Consider the following 17,912-nt stretch of genomic DNA (forward strand, 5'->3'; position numbering starts at 1 on the left):
ACAATAAAGAACGACAAGAAAAGGTGTTTATTATAGTCATGCACAAATGGGGCACTGGTCTCCGTCCATTCCTGGACTGCAGTGTCCACAACACCCCAAGGCTATGCCAACTTTCCATCTTCCTGCCAAAGATGGCTTCAGTCTTGAGGAGGATCTGCTAGCCAATCATCCTGTCTAGGAAGAAAATCTCCCTGGCTGGGCTCGGCTAGATCGAGAAGATTTTTTGGTCAGTAGGAAGACCTATGTGGTTCATGAAGTCTTAGCTTTCCGGCGTTGGGTCCCCCAAAGCAGAATGGAGATGGATAATGTGGTAGATCCCAGAATACCGAAGAACATAAGCAGTGAGAAGGAACCCTGTGAATGACCAAAAATAAAACAAAAAAAAAACCCTCCTTATATATGATGGCACCAAGAACTACATCCTAAAACCTAGTTCTTTCCTAGTATACCTATCCCCTTACCCAGGGCAATTCTCTTACAGTTTCCTTCTTTAGATAATGTACATCAGCTCTGGTCTTAGGGCTCTTCTTTCAGAGAGGTTCTTCCTTATGCATTTCTCTTATCCCCAATTAGAAGGGCTAATTCCTCACCTGGCGCATACACTTGTAGCCATGGAAGCCATCAGCACAGACACATTCCAAGAGACCTGGACCATCAGGTACACAGGACCCATTCTCAGGACACATTTCTGTGAACCAGAGAAAAACAGGAGACATCACTGAATCTCATTATGTAGGTTTCTCAAATATCTGCTTCAACTTAGATTATCTCAATTATTTCTAGGTCAAAAAGCAGAGAAGATGTCAGACAATCAGAACACAACAAAGTCAAAGTGAGAAAGACAATTATCCTATGGTTTCACTCATATGTGGAATATAAGAAACAGTGCAGAGGATCATGGAGGAAGGGAGGGAAAACCGAATGGGAAGTCATCAGAGGGGGGAAAAAAACCATGAAAGAATTTTATTATATTCAATTTTTATATTGACCAACATATAGTACATCACTAGTTTCTGATGTAGTATTCAACGACTCATTAATTGTGTAGAAAGATTCTTAACTATAGGAAAGAAACGGAGGGCTGCTGGAGGGGAGGTGGGTGGGGCGTGGGGTAACTGGGTGAGGGCATTAAGTAAGGCACATTGATGTGATAAGCACTGGGTGTTATATACAACTGATAAATTATTGAACACTACATCTGAAACTAATCATGTACTACTATATGGTGGCTAACTGAATTTTTAAAATTTTTTAAAAAGAACATAACCACAACAATACATCTTACGACCTTTTTTTCCAAGGGATTAGAAGTTCAGAAACTTGAACAAGAGGGACTTAACCAACTTTACTGACAGATCTAAAACAGAGAATGCAAGGGAGGAAAGGCAGTTCCTGAAAGAGTGGAGATGAGACAACATACCTTGGTCCCCCGTGCTGTTGCAAAAGTTCCTTTGCCCTTGGCAGGTTTGGTTTTTTGTGTAAAAGGTGACAGTATTCCAGGCATTAATACCTCCAGGACAGCTGACATCTTGGGGCAGTATCCTGAAAACAACACAGGCAGTCATAATGCACAGCCCAAAGTTGCTGAGCTCACAGCACTGACCCTCTTTGGTCCTCTCCCCAACACTATACCCTTACTCACAGAGTCTGGAGCTGGGTAAAGCCACGGAAGGTGTTGGCCAAGTCATCTTTGAGGGGGTTTGCTTGCATGTCTCTGCAAAGCATACACGGTTAGTGCTGTGCTCTAGGAAAACACTGTACTTCCATTCCCACATCTTCCTAGGCTGATAATCCAGTTCTTATTCTGAGTTGTCCAAGTTTGAACATTCATATTTAAACATCTTTTTAGGATCCATCCTCAAAGATTTTCCCATCAACCCTTCACCATAGTTGCCGTCGGGGAGGATAACTAACCACTTACATGATGACAGCAGTATGTGCCTGAGGAAAATTTGGACCAGGGTCCTTTAGAGAACAGTTCTGGAGATCCAGCCTGAGGAAACACAGTAATCGCTGTAATTATATGTCTCTCTCCACCTACGGTAAGCTAACATAACCCTCTTTTTGGCTAATATTAATTAAACACAGCTGTGTTCAGGGCCACACACTAGATGCTGTGGTGGGTGTTTCAATTCTGCCCTATCCAGTTCAGTCACCACTAGTTATGTGTAGCTAATTAGGTAAAAAAATTTAAAAATACAGTTTTTCATTTGCACTAGCCACATTTCAAGTATTCAGTAACCACTCACCATGTGATTAGTAGCTATTACGTTGGAGAGTACAGATATGGAACATTTCCATCATAGCAGGAAGTGCTATCAAATAATACTGTTCTAATCAATAGTATCTATGCATCTGTGCATCTACTGGAAGAAATTTGTTCCTTGTCTAAGTTAGTGAATCTCACACTGTATTGTTATGATTCTCAGATCCACAAATGGCCTTCAAATGGGAAAAAAACTCAAGTCACATAAATGACATTTTTTTCCAAGTGCATTTTCTGTCACAGACTGGAGACAAATTACTGGATATTAAGGACCAGGCCGCATTATTTTTTCTTCACTATATATTATTGTCTGTTCCTTTATTCTTCAAATATTTACTGTCTACTCTTTTTTTTTAAGATTTTATTTATTTATTTGACAGAGTGAGAGAGCACAAGCAGGGGGAGTGAAAGAGGGAGAGGGAGAAGCAGACCCTCCACTGAGCAGGGAACCCAATGCAGGGCTTGATCCCACAACCCTAAGATCATGACCTAAGCCAAAGGCAGCCAGTTTACGGACTGAGCTGCCTAGGCACCCCTACTGAATGCCTATTAACCGCAAAAATTGGAAGAAAAAGAAAACCCTCAGTATCTTAGCTTTCAAGTGCCTTATAATGTAGTAGAGGAAAACCATCGCCAAATATAAAAACAACGTAAACATTAAATTATAATCTAAAAGAAATCACAGGACAGTATATGAATAATTTTGAACTGTATAGACACTAAGGATTAGAAGTTAAAAAAAAAAAAAGACATTATTCTAGCATTGAGTAGAGCATTCACAGAGAATGCTGGAATTAAAGGATGGCTATGTTTTAATTTGGTGGAGGAAGGAAATTTCAGGTAAGGAGAAAGGCCTGAATGAACAAAGAAACAAAAGCGGAATGCTTTCGGAAGTAGGCCAGTTTAGTTCAAGACAGACCCTCATGAAAACTTTTAGTGGACAAATAATTGGGAAAAATTATTGAAAGTGGATTGAGACCAATCTGTCGTGGTTTATGGTTTGAACTTTATCCTGAAGGCAACAGACCATTCTAATTTTAAAACCAGATGATGGGGGAAAATTTTTTTGGTTTTCAGATAGTTTCATATAGAGAAGTATTGAGGTAATCAGGGAGAGAGGAGAATGGGAGCAAGACAGATGACATTTGGGATTCTGAAGTGATTGTGCACTCAAGAGGAAATGTTTAATAGGAAGCAAAAAGTACTCACGTGTACCTGCAGGTTGAAGGGGGTCGAGGATACTAAAAGAGATCTAGTTTGGGGAACACCTGCATGGTGGTTATAGCTGAAGCCCTAAGAGTGAATCCTCAGAGTGTAAAGGGAGAAAATGCAGGGACTAACCTTCATTAAGGGGACAGAATTTACAGAAGAGGAATTTGTCTCGAGACAACCATGAATTCCTAGGAAGGGAAGAATACCCTATAAGCAAAGCACTTTGGAGGCTAAAGGAGCTGTTTCCCCCAGAAACACACACTCACCAGAGTTGAAAATAAACAAAAGAACAAAACTTCTTTTAAGAGGAAGCCTAGGGACGCCTGGGTGGCTCAGTTGGTTAGGCAGCTGCCTTCGGCTCAGGTCATGATCCCAGCGTCCTGGGATCGAGTCCCACATCGGGCTCCTTGCTCCACAGGGAGTCTGCTTCTCCCTCTGACTCTTCCTTCCACTCTGTCTACCTGTGCTCGCTCTCACTCACTCTCTCTCTGACAAATAAATAAATAAAATCTTTAAAAAAAAAAATAAAAAAAAAAAATAAGAGGAAGCCTATAGGGGCACCTGGGTGGCTCAGTTGGTTAAGCATTTGCCTTAGGCTCAGGTCATGACCCTGGCATCCTGAAACAGAGCCCAGCATCCCACTCCCTGCTCAGTGGGGGAGTCCGTGTCTCCCTCTCCCTCTGCCCCTGCTCCCGTACTCTCTTGCTCACTCTGCATCTCAAATAAATAAATATTTTAAAAAATAAGAGGAAGCCAGAAGGGGTTTTTTTTAAATGGGCAAAAATTATGACTTCTGGGTAGTTCCAACCAGGAAGATCACAGGATTCTTTACTTAGCTAAAAATGCTGTAACACATCTAAATGTATGAGAATCGAGAATCATGATTTAGATGCCCCCAAAACAGGCACCAGTATTTATTCCAAAAGCCAATCAGGAAAGCCTTCAAGAATCTGGGGCAGGAGTATGTGGGTGCCTGGGTGGCTCAGTGGGTTAAGTGTTGGACTCTTCATCTCAGTCCAAGTCTTTAACTCAGGGTCCTAAGTTCAAGCCCCACATTGGGCACAAAGCCTACTTAAAAAAAAAAAAAAAAAAAAGAAATCCAGCTTGGGAACTCTTCCAGTATCCACAGTTGTGTTTTCCTCCCTCACCCCACAATGGTGCCCTCCTGATTCAGGCAGCAGCGGGAGTGCAGCATTAGCTCTGGTGTCTGCTTACAATAAAGAGCCACTTCCGACAAATCTTGCACACTCCCTGGACACAGCATGCATATCTGCAGAAAAGAGAAAGGTATTAGGATTCCAGAAAGAAATGCCAAGAACAGAACAAATAGGTAGCAAAAGTTAACTGCCAGTACACTCTTCAGAATTCCTTTAATACTGGTCTGGTAAAGTGTCCTATCTTTGTATTAAGTTTGACTCGGGGACTCATTTCTTCGCCTCGAGTCAGACGCCAAAAATCAGCACACTAGAGGCTTGCTGCACCAGACCTTGTCCAGGAAAGGACATCTTTTAAGATCACTGTTCGAACATACTTATTATGCTCTCTCCAGTGACTTTTCAATCTAACAGACCCGGTTTGGCCAGGTATAAAAGCACTGCAGGTACACAAAGAACTCATCAAGCTTTACACAAGGTACAGTACTGCCCGAGCACAATATACGGCATTTGCGCGTGATGAGCTTGAAGAGCCAGAGAACTCGACCGTAGCCGAAAATTTTAAAGTTACTCAGATTAAGGAACAAGGAAATCAGATTTTTAAGGTCTACGTCAGCAGGGCGAGGGCACCGGGAGACCTGAGCAGCGTGAGTACTCGGGAGCCGGGCCGGCTGGGCTACAGCTAGGGAAGCCTCGGGGACCGAACCCGAGCCAAGGGCGGGTTGGGGAGAGGGGAGATCCGAGGGCGGGAGAGCGCGAAACAAGGTTGCCCAGCAGCTCTGCTTCAGCCCGACCTCTAACTTGCTTCTGTACCTCGGGTAGCGCCAGAGCCCTTTCCGCGCCCAGAGCGAGGAGCAGGGTCGCTGCCCAAGGGACCAGGAATGAAGCACAACCCTGCCCGCGAAGAGCCATTTTTCGCTCCCTCCGTCCTTTTCAGCGCCTCGCGAGACTGGCGCGCGTGGCTCCGCCCTCCCCGGGCGTGGTCTAGTCGCCCCGCACTGGTTGGGGCTTGCCGCTGCTTGAAGAGGTCAGAGCTCTTCTCTGCACTCTAATCCCCGTTACGGCGGACGGCCCAACGTCCTCTCGTTTTCCCCTGCTAGAGAAGGCCGCCCCGCTGCCGCTCTTTCAGCTGCGCACTCCTCGCTTCCGGACGCCGAGGTTGCGCCACCGCCGTGGTCCGGGGCCTTCTCCGTTCGCCCTCAGTAAACATGGCGGCGCCACGTGAGGCGGCCAGGGGGCGGGCCCCCGCTGTCACTCAGCCGGCATGTGGCAGGCCCGGCTCGGCCGCCGCGCTGCACCCAAAGGTGGAGACCCGGCAAATGGGCCGCACCCGGGCGGGCCAGCGTATGGGGACCCGTGCCAGGAGCCTCCCGAGAGTGGTGCGGTGGCGGGGAGGGGCGGGGCGAGCTGGTTCCCCGCGTGGAGGCGTGGGAAGACCTGAGCTGAGACCGCCTGGTGTAGTGGTTCAGCTACCTCACGTGTGGAGGGAAGGCGGGAAGCCAGCAAATAAAGAGGGTAAGGGTGATAGAAGAGCGAAGAGTGAAGGGCAAAGCCCGGCGGGAGGAGACGAGCCTGGGCAGGCTCCGGGCACCCTGGCACCTTCATCTCAGTCCGGAGACCGCGTGGCGGCCGGATCCTGGGTGAGGAGGGAGGAGCAGGAGAGGCGCTCGCCGGCCTCCTTATCTCCTTTTCCTTCCCAGAGAAGCGGAGCGATGCTGATCTCAAGGAAAACGACTGAACCTTCTTAGCCCTGGCTGAGCCGCGGAGGTAAGGGAAAGGCGAGCGCTGCCCCCGGCTGGCCCTGGGGACCCCGCGCGCGCAGGGGACTGCGTGTTGCCTTTGATTAGCGCAAGGCAAAAGCTCATCAAAGCTGACTCATCTCGAGTGCTGGGCCGGCCCGGCTTCTCTTCCCTATACCCGCAGGTTATGTAGACTCTCCTTGAAAGGATTTACCTTCCGTCGGCTGGCGCGTCCTCTGGGGCAAGGGTGTAGTTCTTAGCATTTTAATGAGGTACCTGAGCTTTCAGATCTCGAGGAATTCGAGGCACAAGGGCAGATTTTGAAGGAATCTTTCTCGGGACAGTGGGTCCTGCAGTGGTCCCCTTTGCCTTTTGTAGGAGTCAAGGTAATTCAGAGCAGGCGGGCAGGGGGGGCGGTGGTGATGTAGAAGATCCTCTTCCGTTTCTGTGTGTGTTGTACTTTTAGAAAGGGGTCTCACAGCTCACTACTGAGCGGTACAGTTTCCGTGAAACCACTGTGCTCTTTTGGCTCCCTCGCTGAGAGAGATGCTACTTCATGGGGTTTAGAGCCATAGAGTTTTTAGAAAGCCAGTAACTATCCTGTTCTTAGAATCAGAATCTCGTCTGAGGAACACTTTGTTACAGGGTCAGGTTTTTCCTGTCTTGCCTGGCTCTCTGTTCAGCCATCCAGGAAGGTTCTCTGCATCTCATGCAAATAGGATTCTATCTAGAAGCTCCACCAATTTACCCCAGCGGGAGAGTCCCCCGTTCTGTATGCCCGTGTTCTAGTCTACACTGAGACCATTTTTGCTTTCTAACCACCGTAGCGTTTACTGCTAACTCTTTACAGCTGCACATTCTTACAGGCACACAGCAGACACCTTCACATATTCTCTAGTATTTACCATCACCTCTGTCATAGTACAATTTGCCAAAGAGGAGTGAGAACTAAAAGATGTTGCAATGTACAGAAGCCCGGGGCATCTTTAGGTTAAACCAGAGTGGTCTGTTGGGAACACTATTCTGGGTACTAGCATTTTGTGACTCATAGAGCATGTGATCCAAGAGTTGCCGCCTCCAATTTCCTCTCTTTGTTGGCCCCACGAGGTTCAGAGTTCAGGTTTGTTCCTGGTAAGACCCTATCTTGACAGCCAGGCGACATCTGCCCGAGAGCACAGTGTGAGTGAACCAGAAGACAGACAGGCTGATCTTTCTCCTAGTGGGCAAGAACAGAAGACACAGGTTATATTAATGTGTGTCTAGATTAGTTGGAATCTAAACTTTGTTCGGTGAATGACTGATTACAGTTAACATTCTGCTGCCGCCCTGGTTCTAGGAATAGTAAGGATGGGCCCCTTGGTAAATCACCTGTCCTAGCTGCAGATAACATTCTTTCTTTCTCCCTTGTTTTTTGTCATGCCCTGTAACCTTAAGGAAGTTCTTTAACTTTTCTGACTCTATTTTCTTGAGAACTAGACAGTGTTCACTTAAAGTTCATAAACCAGAGAGGTGGTTTGTTAAAAGTGATAGCAAAGGGTGCTTTTTTATTATCATTATTAAAGTTCATGGCACACTTCTGGGTTACAAGAAGTTAAGAGCTGAGTTGCTTCACTAAAAAAAGAGAAAGAAAGTGGGGGTATTCAGAAAGTGTTAACTGATCATTTAGGCTGTCTGAAAACCTGACATGCCTTGGTATTTTTTCCTCCATGTCAATGAGTATATCGTGGTGTAAATGAATTGTGGATGGATGGGGAATCAGGAGACCCGAGCTCTAATCTAGACTGACAATAATTGGCTCTGTAGTTCTGGAAAGATCACTTGAGTCATCTGGACCTCAGTATTTTTGTTGGTAACTGAGGGGGTCATGATAGTGATCTCTTAATGTTCCCTTAAGTTTTCAAGTAGTATAATCCTGTCCTTGTTCTGAGGATAATGCTGTATTCTTTGAGGATTAGTATTTTTGGTGGAAGAGTCAGAAAAGCAACTTTCCCATTTCCCATGGCTCCTACTTTCTAATTCCCTCTAGCACACAGTGCCAAGGGTGACTTAGAGTGAAAAGCCTAATCCAGCTAAGAATGCTGTTGAATGTGAGCTCCCTGTTCCCCACTCTGGAGCCTCTAGGACTGAGCTGGAGTTTGGGGGCCATAGGGTGATAGGGCCATTTGGATCACATTGATTGGTTCCCTGAAGGGGCCAGAGCAAATAGCTGCTGAGCTTCGCTCCGCCCCTAATTGCCCATTTCACCCCAGCTACTTATAGAGCCAGACCCTCAGCTTCAGCCCAGCTCCAGACACTGCTTCTCCAGGCAGCGCTGCCTCCCAACAGAGATTACTTCTCTAGGTAGGTTCCTGCTGCAGGAGGAGAGGAGCTCTTTCCCTGGCCGTTCCCTTGCCCCAGCTCCCTGGCTGGCTGGCTTCTCTGTAATCTAACTGGGAACTCCTGGCTCCCGCACATTGCCCTCTCACTTTTGCATCCCGGCACTGTTCCCAGGTCTGCTGTTGACTGTAGTGTTACGGGCAGAGGACCTGAGAAGTGGGTGGCAGGGCTTCTCTAGTAGCGTTGGGGAGAATGAAGTGGTTGGCCTGGGGATATGTGGAATGGACTTTGGGGCTGCTATGTGGGTCAGTTCACTGGGGATCAGTGTTGAGAAGGGGTCCTGTTAAGAAGGTGACACTGGGAATATGGGAGGTGGGGGCTGAGGCTAGGGGAAAGAGAGGAAGCCAAGCTGTGATTAGTCTCTCGTTCTTCTCCCCTGCAAGGCTGTGGTGTCAGGCTGGGGTCTGCTGGCTTAGTGCACTGGAGTGACTCAGTCTGTGCCTACAGGTGGGGGCGGGAAGTCTTTGAAAAGAAATGTGGGCCAGAGTTGATTTTTCTTTTGTGATTGGGGTGGAGACCTAAGAAGGTTTGTTTTTTGTTTTGTTTTGTTTTGTTTTTTAAGATTTAATTTATTTTAGTGAGGAGGGTGAGGGGCGGAGGGAGAGAGTATCCCAAGCAGACTCCAGACCCAGCGGTGTAGGGGTGTACTTGAGTGTACACTGAGTGCAGACCCTGACACAGGGTTCAATCTCACGATCTGATTGCACCACCCCCTCCAGGCACCCCAAGAAGGTTCTTTTTATTTTTTCTTTTTATTTTTCAAGATTTTATTTATTTATTTGACAGAAAAAGATCACAAGTAGGCAGAGAGGCAGGCAGAGAGAGAGGAGAAAGCAGGCTCCCTGCTGAGCAGAGAGCCTGATGTGGGGCTCGATCCCAGGACCCCGGGATCATGACCTGAGCTGAAGGCAGAGGCTTTAACCCACTGAGCCACCCAGGCGCCCCCCCCAAGAAGGTTCTTATATTTCACTGCTATGTATACCCAAAATGATCTTGGACAGGCAGTTGTCTCCTGCCTGTCTTACTCTGCTGCTTCCTTTCTCCCCTATCAAATCTATACTAGGACCTCCAGACCTACAGGGTTGTGCAGAGCTGGCTGGTCCAGGTTTGATGGGTGTGGAATACACAGGTCTTGGGATGGGTGCCCTTGAAGGCAGGGTAAGCCTGACGAGGAGCTGATTTCCTTTGCAGCTCACCTTGGACAATGTCACTTGGTGGAGAAGGACTGTGAGATCGTGGCTGGAAACCAGGCTGTAGCCACCTGCGTGCCACTGCCCAGCTGAGTGGCAGCCCAGAGAGCACAGGAGCAGCAAGTGGCTGTAGGCCACAGACACAATCAAGATATGAGTGTGGGGGTGAGCACCTCGGCTTCCCTGCTCCCAACCTCAGACGCAGACACAGTCACATCTACTTTCTCCCTCACAGACTATGTAGTGTTTGTGCTGCTGCTGGTTTTCTCCCTTGTTATCGGGCTCTACCATGCCTTTCGTGGCTGGGGCCGGCATACTGTTGGCCAGCTGCTCATGGCAGACCGAGAAATGAGCTGTCTTCCTGTGGCTCTGTCTCTGCTGGCCACCTTCCAATCAGCTGTGGCCATCTTGGGTGTTCCATCCGAGATCTACCGATTTGGGACCCAGTATTGGTTCCTGGGCTGCTGCTATTTTCTGGGCCTGCTGATCCCAGCACACGTCTTCATCCCTGTCTTCTACCGCCTACATCTCACCAGTGCCTATGAGGTGAGCAGGGGAGGAAGAAGAACACACAGGACCATCAGGGTCGGGGATAGAGAGAAGGAAGAGAGCATGTATGAAGGATCTGGGTCCCTGGACCTCCTCTGCCTAATTAGATTGATGGGACACGTGTATTTCCAGGTTCTTTCTGGGTGAGGTCAAGTGGGAAGAGAAGGAAGGTGCTGTGCTGAGAGGCCCAGAGCAGATAGGAGTTGAATATTCCTTCATGTTCCTGGGTTTCTTGAGGGAGGTTGAATTGTGGGGTTAGAGTGGGGAGGAACACCTTTATTTTTTCTTTTTTTTCTTTTTATGTATACGTGTATATATATATATATATATATATTCCTATTTAGTACCTGGAGCTCCGATTCAATAAAGCTGTGCGGGTTTGTGGGACCGTGACCTTCATCTTTCAGATGGTAAGTAGAAGTGAGGGTAGAATTTGAGCCTGAGATATGATAGAGGGACCCAAACTCCGTTACACTGAAGCATCGTGAGCTTCTCCTGCTTTCAAACTGGCAGGATTGAGGGTCCCACTAGGGGTCAATGTCCCTGAAGCCACCAGAGGCATCCTGCTTCCTATTCCCTCGGTTGCAGCACCGTCATTATGGTGGCAGCAAGCCAAGATCTGGAGAAAGGGGAAGGGAAGTGAGCCTAGATGAAGGGAGGCCGTTACGATATTGGAGCTGAGGTCCAGCTTTTCTCTCTGCTCACCCTTATTTCCCCTCCCGTTCACATTCTCTTTTCCATATCCAACAGGTGATCTACATGGGAGTTGTGCTCTATGCACCATCACTGGCCCTCAATGCAGGTGAGGAGTCACAGCCCTTGGCTCTCAGCCACAGCAGACTGGGAAAATACCTCTGGGAGGGGCGGGTAGAGGAGACTGTGCAGAAAAGAATCTGACCTTGGCCAAGGAGTTACTTCACTGCATGGGCCCTTGGCTGGTCTCTGCTGGAGGTGGAAGTACCTTGGTTCAGCTCACCCGAAGCTAATCACACATCACTCTGTCTTGTCTCAGCTGGTTAATCAACACCTTTTGGTGGGATTCACACATTTTTTTCCCATTGTGGTGAATGATGTATTTCATCCTTGATGGCCAAATACTTCATGTCTTCCTGGGGTTATTCTGGTTTCTCTGTTGGGAAACCCTCTTCCAGAGACAGGAATGTGGTTTTTATCTGTTTGCAGTGACTGGCTTTGATCTGTGGCTGTCGGTGCTGACCCTAGGCATTGTTTGTACCGTCTATACTGCTCTGGTAAGTGTAGTAAGTCTTAGGAGAGGGAGGGGAGACGGGAGGAGAAAGAAAGGGATGAGGTAAAACTGTAGGTGAGGTGGGATGGAGTCCTGGAGTGGGGTGACACAGGATGTAGAAGATGGGATGGGCAGGATGTCAACAGAGTCGCCACAGTTATGCCCCTGGGGACAGTATAGTCCTTTGCTGCTGGGAGGCATGGTGTCTTCACTTGTGGGTGGTTTTAAAGACATCTGTGGCAGGCCTGCTTTCTTTGCCCTGCAGGGTGGGCTGAAGGCAGTCATCTGGACAGACGTGTTCCAGACGCTGGTCATGTTCATAGGGCAGCTGGTGGTTATCATTGTGGGGTCTGCCAAGGTGGGCGGCTTGGGGCATGTGTGGGAAGTGGCTTCCCAGCATGGCCTCATCTCTGGGATCGTGTAAGTACACCCCTTCCCCTGGCTGGGGTCTGTAGGGCCTGGGGGCTGAGCCCATCCTAGAGCCTGAACTCAGGGCTGCAGTAAACAGAGGGCAAGCTGTGGAAGCCTTAGGGGCAGCACTGAGACGGGTGGGAAGCTAGCCCTGCAGAGATGGAGGGTGATCACGGGGGTCTGGTGGGTAAGGAGGGTCAAGATAGTTGCAGTACCTGGCATGCAGCTGTGGGTTGAAGGGGTGGAACCCTCTCTCCGTCGTGCTGCAGTGCTTCTTGAGTCGCCCGGTTCTTGCCTTCAGTAGCTCCTTCGCCCTGCAGCAGTGTCTCTGCTCAGCCCCCCGTTGTAGGAGTGCGAGGAAGGCTGCGTCCTGTCTGGGGCTATGCCGCAGTGTCCAGTTGGTGTCTGTTGTAGGCTGGATCCAGATCCTTTTGTACGGCACACTTTCTGGACATTGGCTTTTGGGGGTGTCTTCATGATGCTGTCCTTGTATGGGGTGAACCAGGCTCAAGTGCAGCGCTACCTCAGTTCCCGCACGGAGAAGGCTGCTGTGCTGTGAGTACAGGGACAGGAAGACCAGGGAGGAGCAGAGGAGAGTGGGCCCCATTTTGGGGTTGGGGCACGATGCCAGAGCACACATGCACCACCCATCGGGGCCAGGATCTGGCTCTGCTCTCCGGAGCTTGGGGACGTGCCTGAGGGTGTGTGGTCAGAGCCTTGGCGCTGGTCTCTCTGCAGCTCCTGCTATGCCGTCTTCCCTTGCCAGCAGTTGGTCCTCTGCATGAGCTGCCTCATTGGCTTGGTCATGTTTGTCTACTACCAGGAGTATGCTATGAGCGCCCAGCAGGCTCAGGCAGCCCCTGACCAGGTGAGAAGTCCTCCCTGGCACCCTTCTCTGCCCATGAGGGCCAGCCTGGCCCCCCAACAGGAGTGTCTGGTTGGCTGCAGAAAGGACTCTCACCTTGGGTAGGAAATGGATGTAAGTCGTTTTCCACTGTGGGATTCTACAGGCTAGCACAGGAGGGGCCCAGTCCTTGGCCGGCATCACCGCATCCTGGTGCTCACCCTGCTGGTGGGGGGAGGAACCTGCCTTTATTACGGGGCTCATCACCGTGCACCGTGCCATAGGCCCTGCTGGGAGCTATCCCCGACCTGGTGCCTTCCGTTCGTTACAACAGCCTCATTGGACAGAAAAGAAAAAAGCCTCATGGAGGTGGTCAGAATCCTCGCCACACTGCTAGTCAGGGGCAGGGTTGGGGCGTGAACTGCATTATTCTCTGGAGCCCGTTTTCCCTCTATTAACTGGGTCACCCTCAGTGCTGAGCCCCCTTCGCAATCACTCACTCTCCATAGACGGGTAGGGGTGCGTGCAGGGGACTTCTTGCATGCCACACCCCAGGGCAGGGCTCCTCTCTCAGCGGGGCTGTGCACTTCTGCTCTGCCTGCAGTTCGTTCTCTACTTTGTGATGGACCTCCTGAAAGACCTGCCAGGCCTGCCTGGCCTCTTTGTCGCCTGCCTCTTCAGTGGCTCCCTCAGGTACCCTCCTTGACCGTTTCCCTTGGGCTTGTGCCACTGATCCCCATGTGACCCCAGGCGACGGGTAGAGGAGGGGTCTCTGAGTTTCTCAATGCGCGCATGACGAGGGACAGCTTGTCTGTGTAGAAGGGAGCATATCCTCTCCCAGGACATGCCCCCTTGCTGGGGAGGGAGTCTTTTACAACACCAGGAATTGATTCCACTTGATCAAAACCCGTATCCCATTCAGCAAAGGGCAAGTGTCCTTGCCTTCTGAGCCTCTTTCTCAGCTGCCAGCCGTGAAGATGGCTTCTGGCTGCACATGTCCTCTCCTGCCTTTAGGGCGCTCTCCCCTCAGCAGGCCCCCTGTTGGTTTTGCCTTTCAGCCCCCAGACTGCGCATGGCTCATCTTTGTCTTCCCCCTTTCAGCACCATATCTTCTGCTTTTAACTCATTGGCAACTGTTACGATGGAAGATCTGATCCGACCCTGGTTCCCTCCGTTCTCTGAAGTCCAGGCCATCATGCTTTCCAGAATCCTTGGTGCGATTATGCTTCGTCATCTTTTCAGTCGTATTCTTTCTAAGACACATCCTAAGCGTCACATCAGTCTGCTTCACAGCACCAGCTAGCCTGGGCTCAGCGTTTGCCGAACGAAGCACACAACCTTGTTGACATCTCAGGGCATTTCCCCGGGAAGGCCTCTGAGTCACATTGGTGGGAAAACCAGGTGGGAGGGACCTGGAGCTGGGGCAGGAGGGAATACGCCATTTCCAGGGACACAGAGGTAATGGTTTGGCTGAGGAAGGAGCTTCGCTCTACTTTTCCCCCTTTTAAATGTGTTAACTTATCTTGGCCTGTTTCTTTCCTTCTTTTTTCCCCAGCCTTTGGCTATGGGCTACTTTGTCTGGGAATGGCGTATGTTTCTTCCCAGATGGGACCTGTGCTACAGGTAAGGGTTATGCAGAGAAGAAAGCAGTTTTTAGGGGAGAAAGGAGCTGATCGAAACAGGAAGTTGAGGGAGACAGCTAATGTGAAGGGAATGGTATGGGAATGGGTATCAAAACGTGGCCTTTGATGGACCACCTTTAGCTGTGAGTAGCCTTCCCTAGGGTCATTCCTAGGATGTTGTCGGCTCAGAGCCATCTAGGGAACAGCCTCAGAGGACAACCCAAAGTACATTCCTGTAACATTCCCAGGATTCGCCCCCTGGAATGCTGCATTATGATATTTCCAGGTAGAAGATACTGACAGATCTGATAGGTGGGGTGCTGAGGCATTGGCAGGTGGCTGTGCTCTGCTCTGCACTGGTGAGGCTGGGGGTCTCTGAGCCTGAATGTTCTCCCCCCCCCAACCCTGTCCTCCACAGGCAGCACTCAGCATCTTTGGCATGGTTGGGGGGCCGCTGCTCGGACTCTTCTGTCTTGGGATGTTCTTTCCTTGTGCCAACCCTCCCGTGAGTGATCCATCTGGTTCCACAGTCATGTACAGGGGTGGACCTAAGAAATGGCTTGGCAGGTCTCTCCCCATGAGTTCCGGGAACTGGTGTGAAGATTTATTGGGGCTGGCATAGTGACAGGAGAATGTATTGTGTCTCTGGGCAGGGTGCCATTGTGGGCCTGTTGGCTGGACTCATCATGGCCTTCTGGATCGGCATCGGAAGCATTGTGTCCAACATGGCCTCCGGCATGGCACCTTCTCCCCATAATATATCCAGCTTTTCCCTGCCTAGTAACCTGACCACTGTCACCATGACCACACTGATGCCCTCAACCACCCTCTCCAAGTGAGTTGGGGTTCACTCTCTCCTTGGGGAAAATAACTCATTTTTGAGGGGTTTCCCAGGGGTCTTGGTAAGGGATGAGCCACGAGATTCCTCAGGGAGATATTGGGTCCCAAGATCCTAGGATTGTGTCTCTGAGGAATGCACTGTCGGTGAATTGCTAACTGTCCTTACTCCGGTTCTCCCCAGGCCAACGGGGCTGCAGCATTTCTACTCCTTGTCGTATTTATGGTACAGCGCTCACAACTCAACCACAGTCGTCGTGGTGGGCCTGATTGTCAGTCTGCTCACTGGTGAGGGCGTGCGGAATGGGGTCCCAGAGAAGCGAGGGAGGCCACTCTGGGAATCTGGACTCCGGGAGAACTGACCCTGCCCTCCGAGGTCCTTGGGCTTCTTGGCTAAGCTCTGGGAGGTGGGCAGGGGCTGGGGACTCCGAGCCCTGAGAGCAGATGGCTTGCTGGGTGTGCACCGGTTACACAGTAGGAGACTCAGAAGTGCCTTTGCCTTCAGGGGGAATGCGGGGCCGGACCCTGAATCCTCGGACCATTTACCCAGTGTTGCCAAAGCTCCTCGCCCTCCTGCCCCTGTCCTGTCAGAAGCGATTTCACTGCACCAGCTACAGCCAGGTAGCAGCTGTGTTGTCCAGATCATACCCTCCCTTCCCTCTCTTAATACCAGACCTTCCAAATACCCTTCTGCCCCTTTCCTTTCTCCTCCCCAGCAACTCAGATTATTTGTCTGAACCTGGACCGTCCCGTAGTAACTGCCCCAGCTTCTACCCTCAGAGGAGTGCTGGCTTGGTCGCTCAGCCCAGAGAGGTGCCTGGTGTGCTGGCCTTTCCTCTGCCTCCCGTGCCCCCTGCCTACCACCTTGTGCTTAACCTTAATCTTAACCTTGTGCTTTGCTCCTCCTTTTCTTCTGACTGCCCTTTGCTGATCTCTCTTCCAGCAGGGATCAAAGCCGTGTCTTCCAGCTTTTCTGCCTGAGTTCCTTCACTCCTTTGTCTCGTCCTATCTCTCTGCTCTGTGTTCTCCAGGACCTCTCCGTGGACACTGCTACATTTCCAGAAAAGATGAGTAATGGGATGTTGAAGAACGGCAGAGACAAGGAGGCCATGGCAGTGCCTGAGGAAGGCTCAGCCCACCAAGGGAACAGCCCCACCTTCATCCTCCAGGAGACCTCACTGTGATCTGGGCTTGGGTCCCAGTGCCAGAGGCCATCTTCTAGTATAGCAATCAGTTAGGTGATACCCAACAGGGACAGTTGAAGACTGGATTATCTAGCCCACCAAAGGACCTTGTTTCTAGGTGTTTGGGCTGCCGTAGAAGCTGTTGTGTCATGAGAAGTGTGAGGGTAGGACAGGGTTTTTTCCTGTCCCTTGACAGTCTGTTCTCTAGAGGACCAGGCTTGCAGGGGAAAGGATTTTGCTAGAAAGGGGGATCAAAGCAAATCCTCTGGGAAACGGAAAATAGCTCCTGATAACCACCACCAGGCTCCTTTGAAGTGAACAGAAACAGTAATGTTAGTTATCACTGCTCTGAGGCCCGACCTGACAAGGTTGGCCGTGTTTACCGTGAAACACAAAGTTGTCTTAGCCAGCTGTTGCTTCTCTTGTGGTACTGTTTTAAACATAGATTTCTGTCAGCCACAAAGGGTCCGTGACTACTTTCTAATTATCTGTGACGCCTAGGCCCCTCTCATTCTTACTTGTCTACCTCCGTTCTTGAGGGGGAGGGTTTGGTGTCCCTGAAAGACCTCAGAAGAGACCGGTACATTCGTCTCCCTTGCAGAGAGCAGCGAAGCTTTCCTCCTCACTGCCCCCACCCTCACCTATGTCATGGGCACCTGGGGACGGGGCACATGTTGATCCGAGAAACCAGGGCAAGACCAGGTCCACTGTGGAGTGTGCCATCCACCTGGCACGGCACCCTCGTGTCATTTTGTTGTTCATGTTCATGTTTCCTTTTTGGAGTTTCTTTCCCACAGATCTTTGTTCCAAGGGAATAAAAACTGTTATTGGACCTAGCATCTGGGCTCCTGTACTGTTCACAACTGTCTGGTCCACCCCTGTCCCATCCGTGGCAGGGGTAGAGCGCTCCCTGCTGCCCTGCGCACGTCTTCCCCTGCTGAGGAGAGGGGGAGGGGAACCAGCACTGGCTGGTGGAGGTGTGGGGACCAGCTGGCATGTCTTCAGGGGGCAGCACTGTGCTCCTCTCCCTCTGCTGCTTTTCATCCCCGGTGGCTCATTCTATCTCGTGACCCACCTCCACCTTGTCCTTGACCAGAGCAATCATTGCTGCTCCAATTTTCACTTTGGGGGCTGTAGGAAGAATGCTGTAACTTGGCTTTAAAAATAGAACATTTGAGCGGGACTCTGGTGATGGTGAAGAGCACCGTGCTCAAACCCACCCAGCCCTGGGCCCCGCCCTGCCCTGGCGTGCTCCAGCTGCTCAGGAGGAGCTCTATGCAAG

The 17,912-nt window shown here is 50.2% G+C and overlaps 2 protein-coding genes across 6 annotated transcripts; one reads left to right on the top strand and one right to left on the bottom strand.

Annotated features, from left to right (window-relative positions):
* Positions 1 to 8: 8 nt before the first annotated feature.
* On the bottom strand, positions 9 to 5,586 carry ATRAID (all-trans retinoic acid induced differentiation factor). Its single transcript, XM_059188803.1, has 7 exons — positions 5,446 to 5,586; positions 4,627 to 4,748; positions 1,922 to 1,993; positions 1,643 to 1,714; positions 1,421 to 1,542; positions 591 to 688; positions 9 to 354 (listed from the first exon to the last, which is right to left on the bottom strand). The coding sequence occupies exons 1-7, from the start codon at positions 5,542 to 5,544 to the stop codon at positions 250 to 252; spliced, it is 690 nt and encodes a 229-aa protein (XP_059044786.1). The 5' UTR covers positions 5,545 to 5,586; the 3' UTR covers positions 9 to 249.
* Positions 5,131 to 17,467, top strand: SLC5A6 (solute carrier family 5 member 6). Of its 5 annotated transcripts, none has more exons than XM_059188799.1 (17): positions 5,131 to 5,279; positions 6,333 to 6,399; positions 9,939 to 10,483; positions 10,831 to 10,896; positions 11,237 to 11,288; positions 11,669 to 11,736; positions 11,998 to 12,152; positions 12,558 to 12,698; positions 12,882 to 13,011; positions 13,592 to 13,680; positions 14,089 to 14,201; positions 14,543 to 14,610; positions 15,028 to 15,114; positions 15,263 to 15,444; positions 15,631 to 15,734; positions 15,952 to 16,070; positions 16,478 to 17,467. In XM_059188799.1, exons 3-17 carry the CDS (start codon positions 10,091 to 10,093, stop codon positions 16,628 to 16,630), a joined length of 1,920 nt encoding a protein of 639 aa, XP_059044782.1. In that variant the 5' UTR covers positions 5,131 to 5,279; positions 6,333 to 6,399; positions 9,939 to 10,090; the 3' UTR covers positions 16,631 to 17,467. The 5 variants fall into 5 exon arrangements, with proteins under 5 accessions (XP_059044782.1, XP_059044783.1, XP_059044781.1 ...); XM_059188800.1 differs by lacking the exon at positions 5,131 to 5,279 and adding an exon at positions 5,812 to 5,936; XM_059188798.1 differs by lacking the exon at positions 5,131 to 5,279 and adding an exon at positions 5,943 to 6,147.
* The last annotated feature ends 445 nt before the right edge of the window (positions 17,468 to 17,912 follow it).

The sequence above is a fragment of the Mustela lutreola genome, chromosome 9 (genome assembly GCF_030435805.1).
Source record: "Mustela lutreola isolate mMusLut2 chromosome 9, mMusLut2.pri, whole genome shotgun sequence".
Classification (NCBI taxonomy): domain Eukaryota; kingdom Metazoa; phylum Chordata; class Mammalia; order Carnivora; family Mustelidae; genus Mustela; species Mustela lutreola.

Coding starts and splice junctions, on each gene's coding strand:
- ATRAID (XM_059188803.1), bottom strand. CDS start 5,544: ATGGCTCTTCGCGGGCAGGGTTGTGCTTCATTCCTGGTCCCTTGGGCA. Junction 1,994..4,626: donor CAGGAGGGCACCATTGTGGG/GTGAGGGAGGAA, acceptor GTGTTTCCTCAG/GCTGGATCTCCAGAACTGTT. Junction 355..590: donor GCTACAAGTGTATGCGCCAG/GTGAGGAATTAG, acceptor GGTCATTCACAG/GGTTCCTTCTCACTGCTTAT.
- SLC5A6 (XM_059188799.1), top strand. CDS start 10,091: ATGAGTGTGGGGGTGAGCACCTCGGCTTCCCTGCTCCCAACCTCAGAC. Junction 13,681..14,088: donor CTCTTCAGTGGCTCCCTCAG/GTACCCTCCTTG, acceptor TCCCCCTTTCAG/CACCATATCTTCTGCTTTTA. Junction 16,071..16,477: donor GCACCAGCTACAGCCAGGTA/GCAGCTGTGTTG, acceptor TGTGTTCTCCAG/GACCTCTCCGTGGACACTGC.